This window comes from Hyperolius riggenbachi, chromosome 1 (assembly GCF_040937935.1).
Source record: "Hyperolius riggenbachi isolate aHypRig1 chromosome 1, aHypRig1.pri, whole genome shotgun sequence".
Classification (NCBI taxonomy): Eukaryota; Metazoa; Chordata; class Amphibia; order Anura; family Hyperoliidae; genus Hyperolius; species Hyperolius riggenbachi.
Genome location: NC_090646.1, coordinates 286,750,748 through 286,772,087, shown reverse-complemented (window position 1 = coordinate 286,772,087; position 21,340 = coordinate 286,750,748). Strand labels below are relative to the sequence as shown.

General features: G+C 41.9%; 1 protein-coding gene across 8 annotated transcripts in view; it reads right to left on the bottom strand.

Moving 5' to 3' along the window:
- Positions 1–21,340, bottom strand: part of PSD3 (pleckstrin and Sec7 domain containing 3) — a 674,009-nt gene that overhangs the window by 108,426 nt on the left and 544,243 nt on the right. For all 8 annotated transcript variants that reach the window (XR_011020476.1, XM_068233673.1, XM_068233674.1 and 5 more), the window contains one exon: positions 11,493–11,683. Coding sequence is in view for 7 of the 8 variants with exons in the window: in XM_068233673.1 (XP_068089774.1) it covers positions 11,493–11,683 (191 nt within the window). In the remaining variant the exon portion in view is untranslated. The remainder of the gene's footprint in view (positions 1–11,492; positions 11,684–21,340) is intronic.

Sequence of the window (21,340 nt, the reverse complement as noted above, 5' to 3'; positions counted from 1 at the left end):
CCATTAAAACACGTTTAGAATAAAATTATTCTTGGCATAATGTCCCACCTAAAGAAAGCCTAATTGGTGGCGAAAAAAACAAGATATAGTTCATTTCATTGCGATAAGTAATGATAAAGTTATAGGCGAATGAATGTAAGGAGCGCTGAAAGGAGAAAATTGCTTGGATGCTGAAGGGGTAAAACCCCTCAGTTGGGAAGTGGTTAAAGGACACATTAATTAAGAGGCAGTATAAGGCTATGTTCACATTATAAATCGCCAGCGCAAGTGCTGAGCGATTTATCGAGCTTTTTTTAAAAGTGCTTTTCCCTACACTTAGAAAAACACTTACGAAAGCACTTTTCTAAGCGCTTTTGAAAAACAAAAAATTGCTTTCCTAAAACAGAAAGAATTTGCGATAATTCAGGTTGGAGTGAGCTCCAGATGTCTCCCAGAGCACCACTGCTGAACATATGCAAATTAACCATTGTACCCTTAGAAGCTAAACACACCTCCAGAACCGCTGGAATGCAATGATGTGTCAGCTTGTTAAACTGTACAGAGCCATAATAATCCAACATGCATACAGACTGTTTCGGATTGTTTGATCCTCATCAGTGCATGGCATGGATTAATTTGAAGCGCTTTTGCTGAGCGATTTGATTTTTCACTTTCTGACATCAGTCAGTAAGTGAACTCTGACCGAGAAATGAATAAATACAATGTATTTATTCATAAAAGCGCGTGGGAAATCGCTATACAAAGCGCTTTTACAAGTGCTTTGCGGTTTCCCTATACCTTCCATTGAGCCAATGCGCTCAGAATATGGTACATGTAGTGCGTTAGCAATTTCTAAGAAATCAAAACGCTCACATGTGAACATTCTCATAGGAAAACATTGCACAAGTGCTTTTAGGGTGATTTCTAAAATCGCCAGCGCTTTAAAAAAACACAAATGCCTGTTCATAGTGTGAACAAGCCCTAAGAAAGAGTACAGTTAAAGGTGAGTATGGATGATCAATAAGATGCAAATCATTTTTCCTTGCATTCACATTTCAGGTAAACGTTATGCAGCTTGTACTTGGACCAATACAAATTGTCAGACAGATATTCTGGTCCGATTTCAAGCTGCTATAATTGAAAGAGGGGAGAGAAAATATTATTGTTATTATTTATTTATGAAGCGCCAACATATTCTGTGGCGCTGTACAATGTAAGAAAAACAAGGGATACATAATGATATACATCAAATATGAACACTGATACAAAATACAGAACTGCTGATTACAATAGCAAATTTAACATGATGTCTAACAGAGTGCAAGCAATTACATTAATAACATTCAATGACACAAAAGGGTGAGAGCCCTGCCCTTTCGAGCTTACAATCTAAAGGAATGGGGTGGAAACAAGAGGTGGGGGAAGCATACAGTATATGTACAGGCAGTGCGTAATTAGGTTATTTAGTCAGTGCATGGCCTACGCTAGAGAATATGCTTGTCAGAAAAGGTGGGTTTTGAGAGAGCGTTTAAAGATTTCAATGGTGGGAGAGTGGAGTATGTGCTGTGGAAGGGCATTCCAGAGGAGGGGTGAGGCACGTTAGAAGTCTTGTACATGTGAATGTGAGGAGGTAATTGTAGAAGAGGATAAAAGAAGCTTGTGTGCAGATCTGAGATTGTGGTTGGGTTGGTATCTGGAGACTAGTGAGGAGATGTACAGGGGAGAAAGATTGTGGAGAGCTTTGTAGGTTAGGGTTAAGAGTTTGAACTGAATCCTCTGGTTAATTGGTAGCCAGTGAAGAGCCTGACAGAGAGGAGCAGCAGAAGAAGTGCGAGAGGAGAGATGAATGAGTCGAACAGCAGAGTTCAGTACAGAATTGAGCGGTGCTAGTCGGTTAGTTGGAAGTCCACCAAGCAATATATTGCAATAGTCCAATCGAGATACAATAAGGGCACGTACTAACATTTTGGTTGTGTCATGAGAGGGAAAAGGTCGGATATGTGCTATGTTTTTGAGTTGGAGATGACAGGAGCTGGTTAGGGAGTTAATGTGAGGAATAAATGAGAGAGAAGAATCAAATATTACCCCTAAGCACCATGCTTTGGAAACTAAAGTTATAGACGTGTTGTTAACATTTATTGTAATATCAGGCAAAGAGGTGGACAGGGATGGTGGAAAGACTATTAGTTCAGTTTTATTCATATTAAGTTTTAAGAAGCGAGAGGACATGAAAGAGGATATAGCGGAGAGGCAGTCGGGAACCCATGTGAGGAGGGAGTTAAGGTCTGGGGCCGAGAGGTACAGTTGTGTATCATCTGCATATAGGTGGTATTGAAAACCAAATGAGTTGATTAAGTTACCAAGACCGTGCATATAGATGGAAAAGAGGAGGGGACCGAGGACAGAGCCTTGAGGTACCCCTAAAGACAGAGGATGTGAAGAGGAGGCCTGATCTGAATAAGAAACAGTGAAAGACCTTCCAGAGAGGTAGGAAGATATCCAGGAGAGAGCGAGGTCCTTTATTCCTATAGATAAAAGGATCTGTAGGAGTAGAGTGTGGTCGACGGTGTCAAATGCTGATGACAGATCTAGAAAGATGAGTATGGAATAATAGCCTTTGGATTTAGCTGTGAGGAGATCATTGGCTACTTTGGTGAGGGCTGTTTCTGTGGAGTGGTTTGGCCCGGAAGCCAAACTGGAGCTGATCAAGCAAGGAATTTGCAGATAAATACTGACTTAGTTCAGCATGAATGTGGCGTTCAAGTAATTTAGATGCAAATGGGAGAAGAGACACTGGGCGGTAGTTAGACAGTTCGGTGGGGTCTAGAGATGGATTTTTAAATAGTGGTGTTACAACAGCCTTCTTGAGTGAGGATGGAAAAATTCCAGTGGAGAGGGATAGGTTAAACAGCGATGTTAGGGCAGGGATGAGGGATGTGGATAGCTGTGGAATGAGATGTGATGGGATAGGATCCAAAGAACAGGTGGTTGGATTGGATTTGGAGATAAGAGAGAATGTTTGGAGAGTGGAGAGAAACTAGAAAGAGAGCAGTCAACAAAAGGAGTGGAGATGGAGTTTGATGTCAGCATGGAAAACACACTACAAATTTTGGCAATTTTATCTGTAAAGTATGTAGCAAATTTTTCAGCTGATAAGCATGAAGGAGGAGGAGGAGTGGGTGGACGGAGTAGGGAGTTGAAAGTGCTGAACAGGAGCTTTGGATTGTGCGAGTGGGAGGATATGAGGGAGGAAAAGTATGATAGTTTTGCAGAAGAGAGAGCGATTTTAAACTTGTTCAATGCTTTTTTGTAAGATATGAAATCCTCATTAGTATTGGTTTTTCTCCAACGCCGTTCAGCTACCCTAGAGCACCCCTTTAGCTGTTTAGTAGCTTTGGTCAGCCAGGGTTGGCGACTGACACGGTGTGGGCAGACATTGTTGAGGGGTGCGATTGCATCCATGACTTGCGTGATTGAGCTGTGGTAGTGTGCAGCTGCTGAGTCAGGGTCAGTGAAAGGTTGTGTGAGGAGAGGTGCCAGGGCATCAGAGACAGATTGCATGTCGATGTTGCGGTAGTTCCTGTGTATGTGTGAGCGTGCTTGAGGCAGTGTGGTAGGAAGAGAGGGGGAGAGAGAGAAGTTTAGTAAGTTATGATCAGAGAGCGGGCGAGGAGCATTCGTGAAATCAGTGATAGAACAGAGATGAGTGAATATGAGGTCGAGGGTATGACCATTAGAGTGAGTTGGGGCAGTGGACCACTGAGACAGTCTGTAGGAGGAAGTAAGTGACAGAAGTTTAGTGGCAACAGAATTGTTAGTGTCAACATGAATGTTAAAGTCACCCATAATGATGGTAGGGATTTCGGAGGACAGGAACTGGAGGAACCATGCAGAGAAGTGATCTAGGAAGAAAGAAGCAGGGCCAGGAGGGCGGTAGATTATTGCGATCTGGAGGTTAGAGGGAGAGTATAAGCGGACTGCATGGACTTCAAAGGAAGGTAGAGAAAGAGAAGGAGTAGGGGTGAGCGGCTTAAAGGAGCATCTATCAGAGAGAAGAATGCCCACACCACCGCCATGTTTATTCCCATTTCTAGGAGTGTGACTAAAGTGGAGTCCCCCATAAGAGAGGGCGGCAGGTGAGACCGTGTCAGAAGGAGTCAGCCATGTTTCTGCAACCCCAAAGAAGGTGAAGGCATTGGAATTGCAGAGGTCGTGGATGAAAGGAAGTTTGTTGCAGACTGAGCGGGCATTCCAGAGAGCACCAGTGATAGGTGGGGAGGGGTGGGGAGAAGAGGAATATTTATAAGGTTCTGGCAGTTTCGGTGTGCATGTGGCTGGCTGTTAGCAATGCGATTAGAGTGTAAGAGTGAGGAGTGAGCTAGCATAAAAGGTCTGGGGTTTGGTGAAATGTCTCCTGCAGCAAGGAGAAGTAGGAGGCAGAGAGAGCGGAGGATAGGGTGGGATTTTGATTTATGGGTAGAAGGAGCATGAAATGTATAGTGAGGTTGTATGAGTAGGAAAGTTTCGTGAGAGGCAACCTGTGGGGATGATAAAAGAGGGAGAAATGTAGAGCGTGTTGCTGACAGCAAGAGGATGCAGTGAGTGTACCGATTTGAGAATAGCAGGGGAAAGCAGGCTAATCATGAAGAGCAGAGACAACATTATTGCACTAACCGTGAATCAGATTGCTAAAGTCTTGTGTCTGTTCCTTCTGGTCTCTTCTGGCTAAATTCTGGTCTAATTCGGTCGTTCTCTTTGTACTTAGAAACCGGTGTACTTTGAAATACCGATGCATAAATCGACCGAGGTCTAAATCGACTTAAGGTAGCCAAACACTGGTCGATTTGACATCAGATCCGACCAACAGATAGGGATCGTATGGCTGCCTTTACTGCAAACAGATTGTGAATCGATTTCAGCATGAAACTGATCACAATCTGTGAAGCTGCTTCCTCCCCCCCACCCCCGCATACATTACCTGCCCTGGCCAGCGCGTGTCCCCCGGTCTCCGCCGTCGTCTCCTCCATGCTTGGCTTCTCCAGCTTTACTGAACTTCCTGCTGGGGAAGTTTAAACAGTAGACGGCGCTCTACTGTTTAAACTTCTCCAGCTTTACTGAACTTCCTGCTGGGGAAGTTTAAACAGTAGACGGCGCTCTACTGTTTAAACTTCCTGCCGGGATAGGAAGTTCAGTGAAGCGGGAGGAGCCGAGCACGGAGAAGTGACCGCAGAGAGAGCGGGGACACGTGCCGGCGGAGCAGGTAATGTATTGCAGATAGCGTCGGTCATTCGAACGCCACTATCGACGCACTCCCGACCCGCCAGCGATCGAGCGAAATCTTCCGCACGGAAGGATCAACGGGAATCGACGGGAACTATTGATTTCAGAAGGAAATCTATCCTTCTGTCAGTGTTTGCGCAACAATTTCACAGCAGATTTGATCACAGTGATCAAATCTGCTGTATATCGGTGGGAAAATCATTAGGTGTATGGTCCCCTTAAGAGCAGCATTTATATAGTGAGCCTGATGGCCTATGCTTAGCAGGCCTGATTGTAGACTGACTGATGTAGGTGAGGGACTGAGAGCTCAGCCTGTAGCAGATCAAAGTACAAGTCAGGTAATTAAGCAGGAAGCAGCTCAATTGTCTATAGGTGTTAGGGCCAAATTAGCATGGAGCCAGAGATATGAGCCAGTGGAGAGCAGACTAATTCATGGAATATACAAAGCCAGCCACTTAGATATAGTAAAAATGCAAAGTATTGCAGAACTTCAGAATATTCACAGATTGAAGTAAAATCGAGAGTTCACAGAAGCACAGATCATACCATAAGAATTACAGTTCACAGAAAAAGTTAAGCAAAATCGAGAGAGTTAAAGACAAATAAGTGCTACTAGAATAAGGAACAGTGAAAGGAAGAAACATGGAATGGGGGCTAAACAACAAGGTTGTTACAATAAACTGCTCCCACTTTTAAAGTCCATGCCTCCTGCAAAAAGAAAAAAATGCAGGGGTTCCTTGAGATCCAAGGATTATTTGCAGGGTTGCACCAGGATAAAAAGGTTGAGAAAGGCTGACATAGGCTAAGGAATTACAGTAAAGTCCCCTTATCTACTGTACTTCAAGGGACCTGGCCAAGTAGTTTATTTTATCAGACGTTTATATCACAATTCGTCATACCTTGTACAGTATATACATACAGGGGCACAGGTACCTGGGGACTGGGTTTATTCTAGACAGAGGTTTACTATATTAGAGTGTACTATAATGTGACTGTACTATGGTCATTATTAATCTGGATGAATTCATCCATGAATACAAGTATGCACCCTTGGTTAATTTAATTTTGTAGAGCTGTCAGTTGAAAAAAAAAAAAGCTTTTTTCATTTGTGGAACATTAAAGAAAAGCTTTTTGGATTGCTTCTGCTCCACCGCTTTGTTGTGAGTGAATAATATGAATGTCATAATTACAAAAATATTGCTCCAGGGATTTCGATGTGGTAACTGGTGGCTGCAAAACTCCAGTTGTCAAATATTATGCAAGATTTTTTAAGCAGGTGGTGAGAGCAGGATGAAAACGGACCAATCAAAGGTTTTCTTGGGAAGATTTAATTGGTCCATTTTACTATAGATTTTCCATAATAATTATCATAACTCGGCATCATAACAATTAGCATAATTCTCAATCATCTCAAACATATTTGCACCTCAATGGCTAATGTGGACTTTGTTACATTTAAATTTTGGCAAGACATTAAATAAGCACAATACAAAAATAGATGACACTGGCATGTAGTTAAAATAAACAATAAAAGAATGGCATTCTAAAGGTGGCCATACACTTATAGATTTGCATTAGTTTCGATCTAAATGCATTATTGGGCCATTAGATCCAATGCAACTCTATGGGCCACCTAGATTTTCCACCCTGTCAGATAGATCAAATCGATCGAAATTGGCCGCAAATCGATCTATCGATTTGACAGAATTATTTACGATCGATTGATTCGATAGAATTGATTGATCAATGGCTGAAATCGGCCAGTGTATGGGCCCCTTTAGGGTTAAATGCATGCATTGCTTCTGTCTTTCCTTAAGTGATGCCCTTGTCTCATAATACAGCACTGTGTTGTTCCCAGTCTACTTCATTCAGCATGAATTGCCTAACACAGGAAGATGTGAAGGCACGCTTAAATAAACTCAACCTAGATAAGACACCTGGCCCAGGTGGCATCCCCCACAGAGCATTAAGGGAATTGAGTTCAGATATCAATAGGCCACTTCATCTAATTTTCTATGATTCTCCTTCAGGTTGGTCAGTTCCATATGACTGACGTACAACTGATGTTTTCCTCTTTTTTAAGAAAGGAGAAAAATCCGAACCAGGAAGCTACCGAATTGTAGGCTTTAGGTGTACCTAAGACGAAAGTGATTAAAGTATTTATACTTATATGGGGCTTCTATCAGCACCCTTTAGGCCGTTGTCTCCCTCACCATCCTCCTGCACTGCTCCAATAGTCCGCTGGCTGGCCCAGCCTCTTCTTCCAGTCGGCTCAGTTGTGTTGCACTGCACATGCACTTCAACTGCGCTGCATAATATGTTGGCGCTTTATAAATACAATAAACCCTTGCCTGGAGTGTTCTGTGGCTGTGCAGTAGTAGCAGAGGCATATCTAGAGGGGTGCAGGCATGGCTCGTGCCACGGGCACCACAGCACCATGGGTGCCATGGCTGCCTCCTCCTACTGGGATACATCTCTCACTACATATACTGAGGGGATTTAATTATACAACTGTCACTACCCATATTGGAGGAGTGACTTATACTGGGGGACACCTCTCTCTACCTATACTTTGGGGATAATTTGGGGGGTTGGTACTTATACTGGGGGACACCTGCCAAACCTATAAAAGGGGGATTTACTTATACTGGGGGACACCTCTCATTACCTATACTGGGGGACTTCTTTAACTAGGGGAACACCTCTCACCACTTATGCTTAAGAAGGCTACTTATACGGGGAGACACTTCTAACTACGTATACTGGGAGGGCAACCTAAACTGGGGGCTACCTGCACTGGGTGAATTACCTCTGGCTACCTTTACATGGGTGCCACCTCTGGCCAATTACACTTGGGGGGGCCAACTCTAGCAACATATACTGGGGGGGGGGGCTACTTATTCTAGGGGGACTTCTATCATTGCAAGAAAAGAAGCTGTTATTATGGGGCAAGGTAGTCTGACCGAGGTGTGTGTGTGTGTGTGTGTGTGTGTGTATGGGGGGTGGGGGGGGGAGCAATTTCACAATTTGACCCAGATACGCTCCTGAGTAGTAGTAGTAGTAGTAGTAGTAGTAGTAGTAGTAGTACAGCCAGGCATGCGCTGTACAGTGGGACTTGCAGTGACCTGTCTTGATTCCTTAATGCCGGCATCCGCATCGTGGACTTTTGTTTGCTGACCCAAGTGTAAAATAAAGCCGAAACTTATGGACAGTGCTCGGACTCTTCTCTTCTTTTGAAATAATAAAAGGTGGGTAGGTGTACACCTTTTACTTCTTAACTATAGTGAATTACTCAATCATATAGGATAAATAAGTTAATTATATAAAGGCTATATAGTACACTGTGTTAAATGTAACCATACACAAATGAAATAGCATTGTCTTATCTAATTTTCAAGGGACACTTAAGACTTGAAAAAATTGAGTTTTACTCACCTGGGGCTTCCACCAGCCCCCTGAAGCTGTCCGGTGCCCACGCTGTCTCGATCAGATGCTCCTGTCCCCCGCCGGCAGCCTATCCCGTTTTTCGCCGACAGGCCTGGGAACGCAAGTGATTGTTGGCGTTCCTGGCTGCAATAGCAGTATAGAGGGCGCTATTGCGGCCAGGAACGCTAACAATCACTTGCGTTCTCCCCGGCGGGGGACAGGAGCATCTGATCGAGACTGCGCAGGCACTGGACAGCTGCAGGGGGCTGGTGGAAGCTCCATGTGAGTAAAACTTTTTTTTTGGAGCCTTAAAGAGAAACTCCAACCAAGAATTGAACTTTATCCCAATCAGTAGCTGATACCCCCTTTTACATGAGAAATAGAAGGATTTTCACAAACAGACCATCAGGGGGCGCTGTGTGACTAATTTTGTGCTGAAACCCCTCCTACAAGAGGCTCTGAATACCGAGGTACTCCTGGCAAACTGCCACAATGTAACAATGTTCACAGACAGGAAATGGCTGTTTAGAGCTGTCTCTAACAGCCAAAACAGCTAGGAGCAGCTATATAACCTGCCCACAGTAAAAATGTCACCATGTAATAAATGTCAGAATGTGAATCTGGGAGAGGAAAGATTTTACAATGGCCAAACACTGACTAAATCATTTATACATAATTATTGTAAAAATGAAGCACTTTTTTTTATTACATTATTTTCACTGGAGTTCCTCTTTAAGTGTCCCTTTAAGAACAAAACAAGACTAGACTTTTACCTCATACACAACTATCTACACAAACAAGCCTAGCACACAGCTCCACAGATACATATAAAGGACAGAGATAGTGTATTCCTCAAAGGTTTCAGAAAGCATAAACTCTGTTAAAGGATTGCTAATACAAAGTTCTGTGAGCATTAAATAAAGCAGACCATGATGTATGAAGACTGACAACTTAGATAAAAGTGGAAGCCACACAAGCTAGCTTACCAACAGGCATCACTGACTCCATGTTTAATGTAAGAGAATATGAATTTTTTCTAGATTGATATTTATAATAGCAAACCGTAGCTTTAAATAAAGGAGCACAAGAAAATGTGACTTATTATTCTCTGAGCTGCATGAAATTAAGTGAAGAGATACAATAACTGGTTCTGAATATGTTTACATTTAGACAATTGCATAGTTAATAACAGATTACATCCTACTAGTAAAAAAGCCCGCCCATAAAAAAATGGGCGGTAGGTTACAGGCGCTCCCCCCAGACTCCACAGCAACACGAGCACAGATGCATCCTGCTCGCCAGTCCTGCACTGCTGTCTGCAGTATATGCACACAGGGAGATGTTCCTTGCTTGGCAGTTGGAAAAAGCTGTTATTTCCCACAATGCAATGAGGTTCATAGACAGCAAACTGTCAAGTCTGGAAGCAGGGAAACACACACACAGGGACAGGACACAGAGACACAGGAGTTTTATTATATAGGATATAATACAACCCCTGTGGCTCTGTGTCCTCCTGTGTCCCTGCTTCCAGACCTGACAGTTTGCTGTCTGTGCTGTCTGTGAATCTCATTGCATTGTGGGAAATAACAGCTTTTTCCAACTGCCAAGCAGCAACGTCTCCCTGTGTGTATATACTTCAGACAGCGGTGGGGGATGAGCAAGTGGGTGTCTGTGCGCGCATTGTGGGTGGTAGCGGCTGTAGCCTAGCGCCCGTTTTCTAATGGGCGGGTCTTTTTACTAGTCCTACCTAATAAATTAGCAAGTGTCCCTGCGTACTGTCCGTGTGTCAGTGCTTTTGTGCTACTGCGCATGTCCTGCACTGACAGCCATTGGGGCAGGACGGTCTAGGAGGTATGTGTGCACGTGTGGTGAGCGGACGGTAGCGCGCGCATGCACACTGACTGGCAGCGATGGCAGGACTGAGACCTAGAGCTCGTTTTTAAATGGGCTTAGGTCAACTAGTATAAAATAATGTTACATGTGTGCATGTGGAAATTGTAGACACTGCACACCTGATAAAGGCAAAGGACAAAAATAGGAAAAAAAAAAAAAAAAAGCAAAATAATGAAAAAGAAAGGAATGACTGGACACCACCTTCTTCTTGAAAAACTGATAACACTGTACTTGGATATATACATACCCTGGCCACATGCCAATTGCAGTTCTTAGGCAGAGTCTCCTGAAAATAATCATTTAGCTTCAGGGTAGTCTCTAGAGTCAATCTACAAAAACTACTTAATAATAAATGCTTCCATCCTGTCTTGCAAAGAGTGCAGTTCATAAAGCCTGCACATAATAGTCATTTCAGGGAACACCTGTGTCAGTGTAGGGATCGCTGTGCTTTTCCAACATTTTGCAATGAGAAGCTAGGCAGCAAGCATGAGGCAGCTGACTAATATTTTTTGGGCTTGTGAAATCTTCCCTGAAAATAATAATAGGACTGTCTCCGGCTTGAATGTGAACTTTTTGGGTACATAAACTTATTTAGAAGTATTTGTATTTGATCATCTTAGTGATTACTTTGTGCATTAATGCATTTTTGTATCTGAAATCTGTTGTGCCTAAACATCACCAAGGACAACAATCCTGTTGGTGCTGTGACTGGATGATACTGTTTTGCCCCACAGCACACTAATTAATTGTAACATACATATTTATTTTACATCATAAATGCTATCACACTTTTTTCCTATGTGAATGTATTGAACAATATACAGTATATTTTCACTATTAACCATTTCCGCATGTTCACACACCTCAACAGCTCTACAAGAGACCTGGAAAAAACAAAAAGTGACTCTGCTTACTTTTTTTCCCATCCATGTCAGCATGTATTTTACGTGCAAGGAAACCAGCCTTGTACACGGCAGCATTTGGATCATGAGGGATATCCAAGAATGGGTTGCTGCTGCTACCAATCCGGCTAGCACTCTTAGTGCCATTAGCTTTGTCATCAGTACTGTCAGATGGCGATTTCTTCATTGCATCAACATCATCTCTGTTAAAAGAAAGGGAAACATTCACAATGTATTATTTATTATTTGTAGCTAAACCAAAGCACCGAGAAAATACAGATATGTGAATGAGTTTCAATTATCACTTTAAGGTGAATGATAGGCACTTTTACTATATCAATGGTAAACTAAAGCATTATTTTACACAGGCAAAAATGCATAGAGACTGTCCATTCAAGGTGATAACAATCCATTGCTAAAGCTGGGAACAGGGGTGATGGTTGCCTGAGCTATGGTATAACACAGTTTTAAAATGCACATAAACTGTGAGGGATATGGAGGTTGCCATATTTATTTCCTTTTAAACAATGGCAGTTGCCTGACAGTCCTGCTGATCTCTTTGGCTGCAGTAGTGTCTGAATTACATGCCTGAAACAAGCATGCTGCTAATCTTGTCAGACTTCAGTCAGAAACATTTGATCTGCATGCTTGTTCAGGATCTATGGATAAGAATATTAGCAACAGAGTCTCAGAAGGAAGGGCAGGCAATCTGAATAGTTTACAAGGAAATAATTATATATGTGTCAGCCTCCATATCCCTCTCAGTTCAGGTGTTCTTTAAATACCTAATTTCCCAGAGCAATATCAAACCTAAGGACAGAGAGTGTCTCATAGAAGCACTTACAGATAACATTTTACATTTAGGTAAATACACGCTTCAGTAATGCCAGATTTCAATGTATTGTGAGATGCTCATACGCTCTTCATACACACAGGGTCTGATTTACTAAATATTCTGAAAAGGTAAACAGCCTCTAAATTCTACATCAGAGACTCATTTAACCCAATAGGTCATATTGTCACTGCTGAATAATAAACAATATACAAAACACTATCTACAAAAGAAATGGGTTAAGGCAACTAAGTGAGTAGTATATTTGTGTTTTCCATTACTGCTACCATTAGTGTTTTCTAGTCATTATGCTTACCTTAGCTAATCCTTTCTTTAAAATTCTATAGGGATTGTCTCTTTCCCTAAATCTAGAATACAGCTCTCTTGAATGTTGTTGAAAATCTTTGATACAGCTACTATTGTAATGTAGCCCGGGATAGCTCTCCACTGTGATAATGGATGTTGGCTATTATAATGTAATAGCAAATCAACTGCTGTTGGCCTTCTATACGCATTTGTCTCTAGGGTTTCCTCCTGTTTTCTTATGGTTAAATACAAAAATGTAGCCTAGTCATACCCATAAGCAACTTTAATTTTTCAGAGATTACACTGTAGTCATTCCAAATATTGATAAAGCTACTTAACAGAGCCTCACATGACCAGGAACCTTTGCATCTAACCCTGGCAATGGTGCAGTACTGGAACACATTCTGGTGACTAACATCTCACTCTTCCCACAACCCCCAGATATACACATGCATAAGCTGGCGCGCACACTGCCCTCATTGACATGTCCATGGTCTGGCAATGGTTTAACCCTCCAAAAAGAAAAACAATTCAAATTTTAAATCTAAAGCACAAACAATAATGTGATTATGCCAGGATATGGGGAGAACATTCCTGTAAACTTGTGGGATAGACATGTATAACATTTAAACATCTAGATCCAGCAACCACAGTGCATCTCCCGTCTCTCTAGCCTTGGACAGTAACTGGCAGAGCATGGCCTTATTTAATTCCCTTTTACTCCTAGTTTTCTCCTAGGAGATCATTTTTCATCTTCACTTTTAAATAACTTTTCAGTATTCTCCAATTGAAAAAATACCAAAAGGTAGGCGAAAAGTACTATCAAAATTATTGAGTATTTTCTTGTCTGTTAAGCTGGCCAAACACTGGCCCGATTTGCCGCCGTTCGACAGCAGATTCGATCACTGGGATCGAATCTGCTGCCAATCGTTCGCGCTAAACGCACCCGCCAATCCGATTTCCTCCCGAAATCGGATCGGTCCGTCGATCGCACTGTGCGGGAAATTACCGTCGATCGCCCGCGGGTAGGGAGCGCGTCGCTAGCGGCGGCCGATCCGATACAGGTATACATTACCTGACGCTGGCTTCCTGGCATCTTCTCCGCGCTGCATCGCTCTGTTCCTGCTCCATCCCAGCGTACATTAACTTCCTGTGTCACTCCAGTGACCAGGAAGTTCAAATAGAGGGCGCTCTATTTGAACTTCCTGGTCACGGAGTGACACAGTGTACGCTGGGATGCGGTGCGGGATGCTGGGATGCGGTGCAGCGCGGAGAAGAGGACCCGGAGCCAACTTCAAGTAATGTATACAGGGGGGGGGGGGGGATCAGGCGGCAGGAGTAGCTCAACAGATTTTGATCGGTTTCAGGCTGAAATCAACTCACAATCTGTTTGCAGTAAAGGCAGCCATACGATCCCTCTCTGATCAGATTCGATCAGATAGGGATCTGTCAGTTAGTTGGTTGATCTAATGGCAAATTGACCAGTGTATGGCTACCTTTAGAGTCAGAAACCCCTGTTCTGTTTTACCAAAGTCAAAGGAATGTTAACTGCATGCTTTTAAATATATGGGCCATGGAATGCAATCACAGGATGTGCATGTTTACTTATTCATTGCTGAGTATCACATTGAAATCTGGACATGTTGCCTACATAATTCACTAAAATAATGTGCGCTGGAAATGCAGTGCAATTTGGATGAACACTTTTAAAACCGTTTGCATATGTGCAATATCTTCTCTTGAAAATTGGTAAAATGACCAAAAAAAACAGATAGCATCATCCAATGCTAGAGACTGTAACCACCCCCTTAACTAATCACCATCTTCGGTACTGCTCCAGGACCACGTGGACACGGTCTACTTTTCTCTGCCAGGCATACCTCTGGGGAGCACACGTGACAACCATGCACTCTTGCATGGATGGCGGTGGAACTTGCTTGCCCTCTTGCTGGCCCGTCATGTAGACCAGGCAGTGTGGGAAGGACAAGATGTTAGTCAGTCTTGTCCTGTCTTTCCTACGCTGAAGAGTTTGCTCCTTCTGTTCTCCTGTCATCTCAGGTGTTTTACCTTGGTGGTCACAAGGCATCCTACCAGGGGTAATATGGCCCATCATCCCTCTGGCCCCCAGATATTACTAATGTTGTATGCACAATGCTTTGTATTGCAGATAATCACATCCAGAAAGCAAGCATGGCCACAAACAGATGCATTTAGCAGATGGAGTGATCAGAAGTAGCAACAGCCACATATTTAATTAGCATTAGCTTTCTTCATCTACCTGGATCTCTGGCCAGCACCTATGACCCATGTGTAGAGTACTAAAGCAACTTGCTCTATGTTATGCTGCAGTCACGCCCTCCTTCCTCATGCCTTATTCACCACCAGTAATCCACCACGGGCCATCTCAGATGTCGTTATTTGTAGCGTAGCCGATATTCTCCTTTACAGACTGCTTTGCTTGTAAAGCATGACTTTAAGCCACTCAGGGAATTTGATTAGGTGAAAGATTTTTAAGACTCCGATTTGCTTGTCACAATCATGTGTTAACATCAATGAATGCCCTGCATCAAATTAACAAGTCAACGTCCCCAATCATCACCATTGCTTTCTAAATTTGCTTCCTATTTAGTTCAATAAATCATTTTAGTTAATACATTGATTAATGCACTTTCCAAATAGAATATTAACAAAATGGCCAATTAATACATAATCACAATTCCTTAAAAATCACAGTGATCCAATTAGCTAATTGCTTAATCCAATAAATTGATAAATTGTTTTGCCTCACTCCACAGTGCAAAGTGATTAATAGTCTCCCTCACATTAACACTAAATAAGTCAATTTACTATGACAGCAAATAAATTACCTCAATTAATTGATTAATCTACTGCTTAAATGACAATCTATTATCTTCGTTGGGCATCACACCACATGGTTTTTGGTATTCGAGGCAAAACTGTGCCTATAGTTACCCATTTTCTTCTGACCCATTATATGCTGTGAAAAATTCAAGCTCCATATAAAAGGTGAACGCCAGGCAAAAAGCCAGTGATGACTTAATAATAAGTAATGACGAAGCGGTGTATGCTGCTGAATAAACACCGCAGCTCCACTAAACTCAAGAAATACACCCCAATACAAACAGAATAGTAGGTGGCATTTGAAATCTCTCTTTAAATATCACAGCTACACATGTCATAAGTGTGTGACATAGTTCCAATGTAAATCCCTGTCACGCACTGTTGAGGAACAACAGTCCGAAACAGGCTGTCTGCGTGTTGGGTTGATCTAGCTCTGTACATTTTATAAGCTTGCTATACACCAACAGTTTTGGATGTAAGCCTGGCTTCAGGAGCATAAAGAGATAATTTGCATATTAAGTAGTGATGCATTGTGGGGGACCACAGTCGCTCACTTAAAGCTGAATTATTGGATATACCTTCTGTTTTAAGAAGGCAAACTACAGTGAACAATACATTTCATGACAGTAAAGTATTGTGCTGCATTCTTGAAGCAGGGCTGCCATGCATCACCCCATCACATTATAACAGCATTTCAAGCGGACCCAAACCAAACCTTTTTTTTAATTCAAAATATTTAGTTGCACCACTTTGACACATACAAAGATAAATAAACACTCCTTCAAGCCTATGAGCATTTCAGTGCATGCTTTTCACCCTTCTCTTTTCATAACTAGGGTTATACAGGTGGCAGCCATTAGCAATTCCTCCTTTGCCAGGCAAATTCCTACTCCACCAGACTGCTGGATTCTGTCCCGGCAATATGAAAGGAAGGGAGGGGTTCCTCCAATAAATGTAAAATATTTTATATTTGTCATCATGCAGATGAAAAAAAGGCTGCCATTTATTAATATAATTAGAAAATAGATTTTATTTCTGAAATCTTGTATTTTTAATTTGGGTCTACTTTCACTGGTGGTATTGAGCATTGCAGAATTTGGGAAATGGAACTTGTATGTTAAACTACTGATGGCTATTTTCTGGGGGATACTATGTTGTTTTGATGTGGTGGGGGCCATTTTGATATAGTTCTATAGTTGCCAGTTGATATAGTAGTAAGGGATTTAGATATTCAAAGACAGCGATGACCTGAATAAAAATATTTTGTATTTTTCTAAAAAAGGTATAAAATGTACCCTCTTACCCTCCCTCCATCCCCCCCCTCCCCAAAGTGGAGGGCAGAGATTTTAACCCCCTTCCCCCCCAAACAAACAAAATGGGGTTAAAATCTCTCCATCTTATGGACCACACCATAGGCCTGATGATCAAAAATTGTGGTACTATTGCCGTGTAATAGCAACAACACTTCGAGAAGTTGATACAAGGAATACATTTATTCACGTGGTTCTAAGGAGGGAGGGAGCCACGATAACCCTCCAAAATATAACTTTTATTAGTAAAGTGAGAAAACTATATGCACAACTTTGGGTCTGGTAATATGATGCTCACCTGTATGGTGCAGCATCACCTTTACGCTGGTGCTGTGTGTGTGTGTGGTGGGATCTTTGCTGATCCCTTCACTATTCAGGCCTATATCGCATACAAATGACCCAAGTAGGAATGTAGATATCCACCCATACAAGACCAGAAAAAGAAGACCCCAAGTGAAGGTGTGGATGAAAGGGAGACCAGGTTCGTCTATTCATACAAATACTGAAGCAGTCTAAAGACTGCCCCACTGATAGTCAGATCCCCACAGTCAACTGCTTAGCAAATTCATGTGAATCCAGACCCAAACACTGGAGGGGATAGTTTAGACAGAGTGCTCATTATATACAGTGTAAACACATATTACTCAACATGTTTCAACCAAAAAGGGTCTTCATCAGGAGCATACATAACTGTACAACAAGTGTAAAAAAAATGGCCCCCACCACATCAAAACAACATAGTATCCCCCAGCAAATAGCCCAAGTCAGAGCCAACCTGCCAGTCTGAGCTCAAACTGAAATAGTCAGGCTGACAGGTGTGGCTGTGTCAAGGGTGGATGGGTAAACTCCACCACCTCACATAGGTATACAGATTCATGTGTCCAGCAATGTACACTGTACCTCAATACATGTCCTAGTAGACACACTTTCCCCCAGCCCCTGAACCTGTGTCCTAAGGAGATGGATTGAAGAGGGCACTGGGAAGACACTGATCTAGCATCTAGCACGTCCAGTACACCGATATAGAACCTGCTTTCCATGCGGTTTCCTCCCATATCCCCAAAAACATACAGATAGGTTAATTGGCCTCCCCAAAAATTGGCCTTAGACTACGATACATACACTACACTAGACATATGACTATGGTAGGGATTAGATTGTGAGCCCCTCTGAGGGACAGTTAGTGACAAGACAATATACTTTGTGCAGCGCTGCGGAAGATGTCGGACTATATAAATACTAAATAATAATAATAATAATAAGGAAGGTGTGTGTCTGTGTATATATGTATAAGGAAGGTGTGTGTCTGTGTGTATATGGATAAGGTAGGTGTTCCTCCTCTAATCCTAGGTGCGCCTTGTGGTGATATGGTCTTATAGATTGAAAAATATGGTACTATTTAGTGTCACTAATAAATATCTCAACATATTAGGTGAATTTGGCTTTCCATGCAGTCACTGTTGTTACATTGATGGTTCTATAGTCAGCAAATTGCTTAATGATCTGGCTCTTGAGACTGGCATGTCTCTAAAGTACAACTTCTGTGCTTGCTTCAATCCACTGTGTTGTGTATACCTCTGTGTCCCATCCAAGGCTAATTATATAGGAGCAAGGCAATATTACCATAGTTAATTGGCTTGTTAATTAAACATGTCATTCATGGAAACCAGCAGCACTGCAATCTATAATTCCAATAACGATCTTAGACTTGCCGTTCTCCACCAAAATCCTGCTACAAACAGGCTAAAGATCACTGATAAAAGTGGGATCACAGACATTATTTCTCTAGTTCCTGCATGGGAGCATCCATGTCATGCTACATATAAGAAGCAGCAGCAGTAATACAAAATTATACATCCCTACAAATAAATTGACATTTCTTGGAAAAAGACAAATGTGGTTGTTGTTTTCGATGAACAAGTAGATGTTAAGAGGCAATGCAAAGTGCACTTAGAAAGTGGTTTTCTGTTCTACAAAAGAGTTCATTTCAAGGTAATTCTCAACTGAAATACAAACACACTCCAGTTTCCAGCAATGTCTCCACAAACTAAATAACCTTTTTTTCCATGAAAAATTGGAGACTTCAGAACAGAATACACATTGAATTTACAGGGTTTACACCATCTGGCTTACCTATTTTTGTAACCTGATCAACAAAAACGTATAACTTGACCTTATCGCCCCCTCACCCTTTCTCTTTCTTCAATGAGATCTATTCCCTTGCTAAAAAAACATTCATTATCCAGTTTAAAACGCTGGAAGACAGACACCATATTAGATAGCCAAAAATAATGTGGCCTATAATAAAGTATACTTGTCGTAAGAGAAATGACAAGGCTGCCCCGTTGGTTGCCAGTGTCCCGACCTGACTGTAGTGCTGAATCATTGGCTCTGTACTTTATAAGTTATTCGTGTGGAAGAAATAGGCTGATCAAGCGTTTTCATTTTTAGTTTTTTTTGCAGGGGAGGGAGGGGGCTGGGCTAGTTCCATGCTGGTTTAATTGGTGCGCATATACAGCGGGCGTGCATATACAGTGGGGTGCTGATGATCACAGCACCAATAAACTGAGGAAGAGAGACCAACCCCTGAAACGTGTCATGATGGTGCATCAATAAAGGTCTAACAACCTATACAAGTTTTTTTTTCCATTGAACTGACTGGGAGGTGAATGGCCACCAACCACAAACATATCTTTACTTTGGTTGCCTCCTAATCATCCTCTTCCACCTCTTATCGTTTGCTCCCTGATGGAACAGATTTCTTCTGGACTCAGGCTACAGCCAAGAAGAATCCCGTTTTGGAGTGCGACTGGGTACAAATGATAAAGTCTACCACAGACCTCAGTGAGGACAGACTTACGGATCAGGTCATTCTGGTGACACGTATGTTAAATATCAGCTGTGGAGCGACTAATACAAGTAGAGCCATCAGTTACTCCATAGAATTGAATAAATATATAACGCACGCAAGTATATATTGGAATTTCAGTCAACTGGTTTAGCTCCTCTCTTAATATACAACAATTTCACAAGTGGCAGCATCTCACAGTCAATATAAGGACAAGTGAAAAAATATAATAAAGCCCAATGCACAGTTATCTAGTAGTCTATTTGTAATCTCTAAATCTTGCAAGAGAAATGCTTCAGGTTTTCCTATACAGCATGAATCAACTTCTGGGACAGGACAGCAACTACCATACCCACAGTGTGAGCATCACCGTCCACTGAGATCTACTGGCTGGTTTGTAGATCCTTTGGGACAGGTCCCAGGTCGTCCTTTATCTCTCCGGCAATCTTTATACTCCTACACATCAAGGATTGGTCACTCCAAAAGCGTTGCCTCAACATATATTGATGAGTCACGGAGTGGCGAAACATGTTGGGCGGAGCTTGGATACGGAAGTGAGACCAGCATGTTTAACTACAAAGTGTCCAGTATCCAGCGAGAGATAGCGTTATTGGCTGTGAGGCAACATGCGAGCCTGAGAGTGCAATATTTTTCCAATAAATGTGAGTTTTACACTATGAGGCTCAGCCCTGTAGGCAGAGCATACAGTTGTGTTCAAAATTATTCAACCCCCACTGAAATTGAGTGTTTTGGGCAGTTTGACATCGATTTTGATCATTTCTGTCATTTTGTTTACAATTAAATCAAAGAAGCACTTGTAAGTCAGACAAATATAACATATCATTTATAATGAAATAACCACAAATGTATTTTCTGTGCGCACATCATTATCCGTTTTATTCAACCCCCAAGTGACATTCATTCTTAGTACAACATCCTTTTCCAGTTATAACAGCTTTTAAATGTGAAGCATAGCTTGACACAAGTGTCCTGCAGCGATCTACGGGTATCTTAGCCCATTCTTCATGGGCAAAAGCCTCCAGTTCTGTCACATTCTTAGGCTTGCACGCTGCAACTGCTTTCTTTAAGTCCCACCAGAGGTTCTCAACCGGATTTAAGTCTGGTGACTGCGATGGCCACTCCAAAATGTTCCAGCCTTTCCAGCGCGCAAGCCTAAGAATGTGACTGAACTGGAGGATTTTGCCCATGAAGAATGGGCTTAGATACCCGTAGATTGCTGCAGGACACTTGTGTCAAGCTATGCTTCACGTTTAAAAGCTGTTATAACTGGAAAAGGATGTTATACTAAGTACTAGAATGAATGTCACTTGGGGGTTGAATAAAACTGATAATGATGTGAGCACAGAAAAGACATTTGTGGTTATTTCATTATAAATGTTATGTTATATTTGTCTGACATACAAGTGCCTCTTTGATTTAATTGTAAACAAGATGACTGAAATGATCAAAATCAATGTCAAACTGGTCAAAACACTCAGTGGGGGTTGCATACTTTTCAACACAACTGTATGTACCGCATAATACTACTGTATAACTTAATTTGTAATCAACCTCAAATTTAATAACATATCAAATTACTTGATTTCCTGAGCAAAGGGAGTTTGAATAGAAAAACAATTGAGATTATTATTATTACAGTTTACATTTATTAGGAGTTGGACTCCACTACAAGGTACCCAAA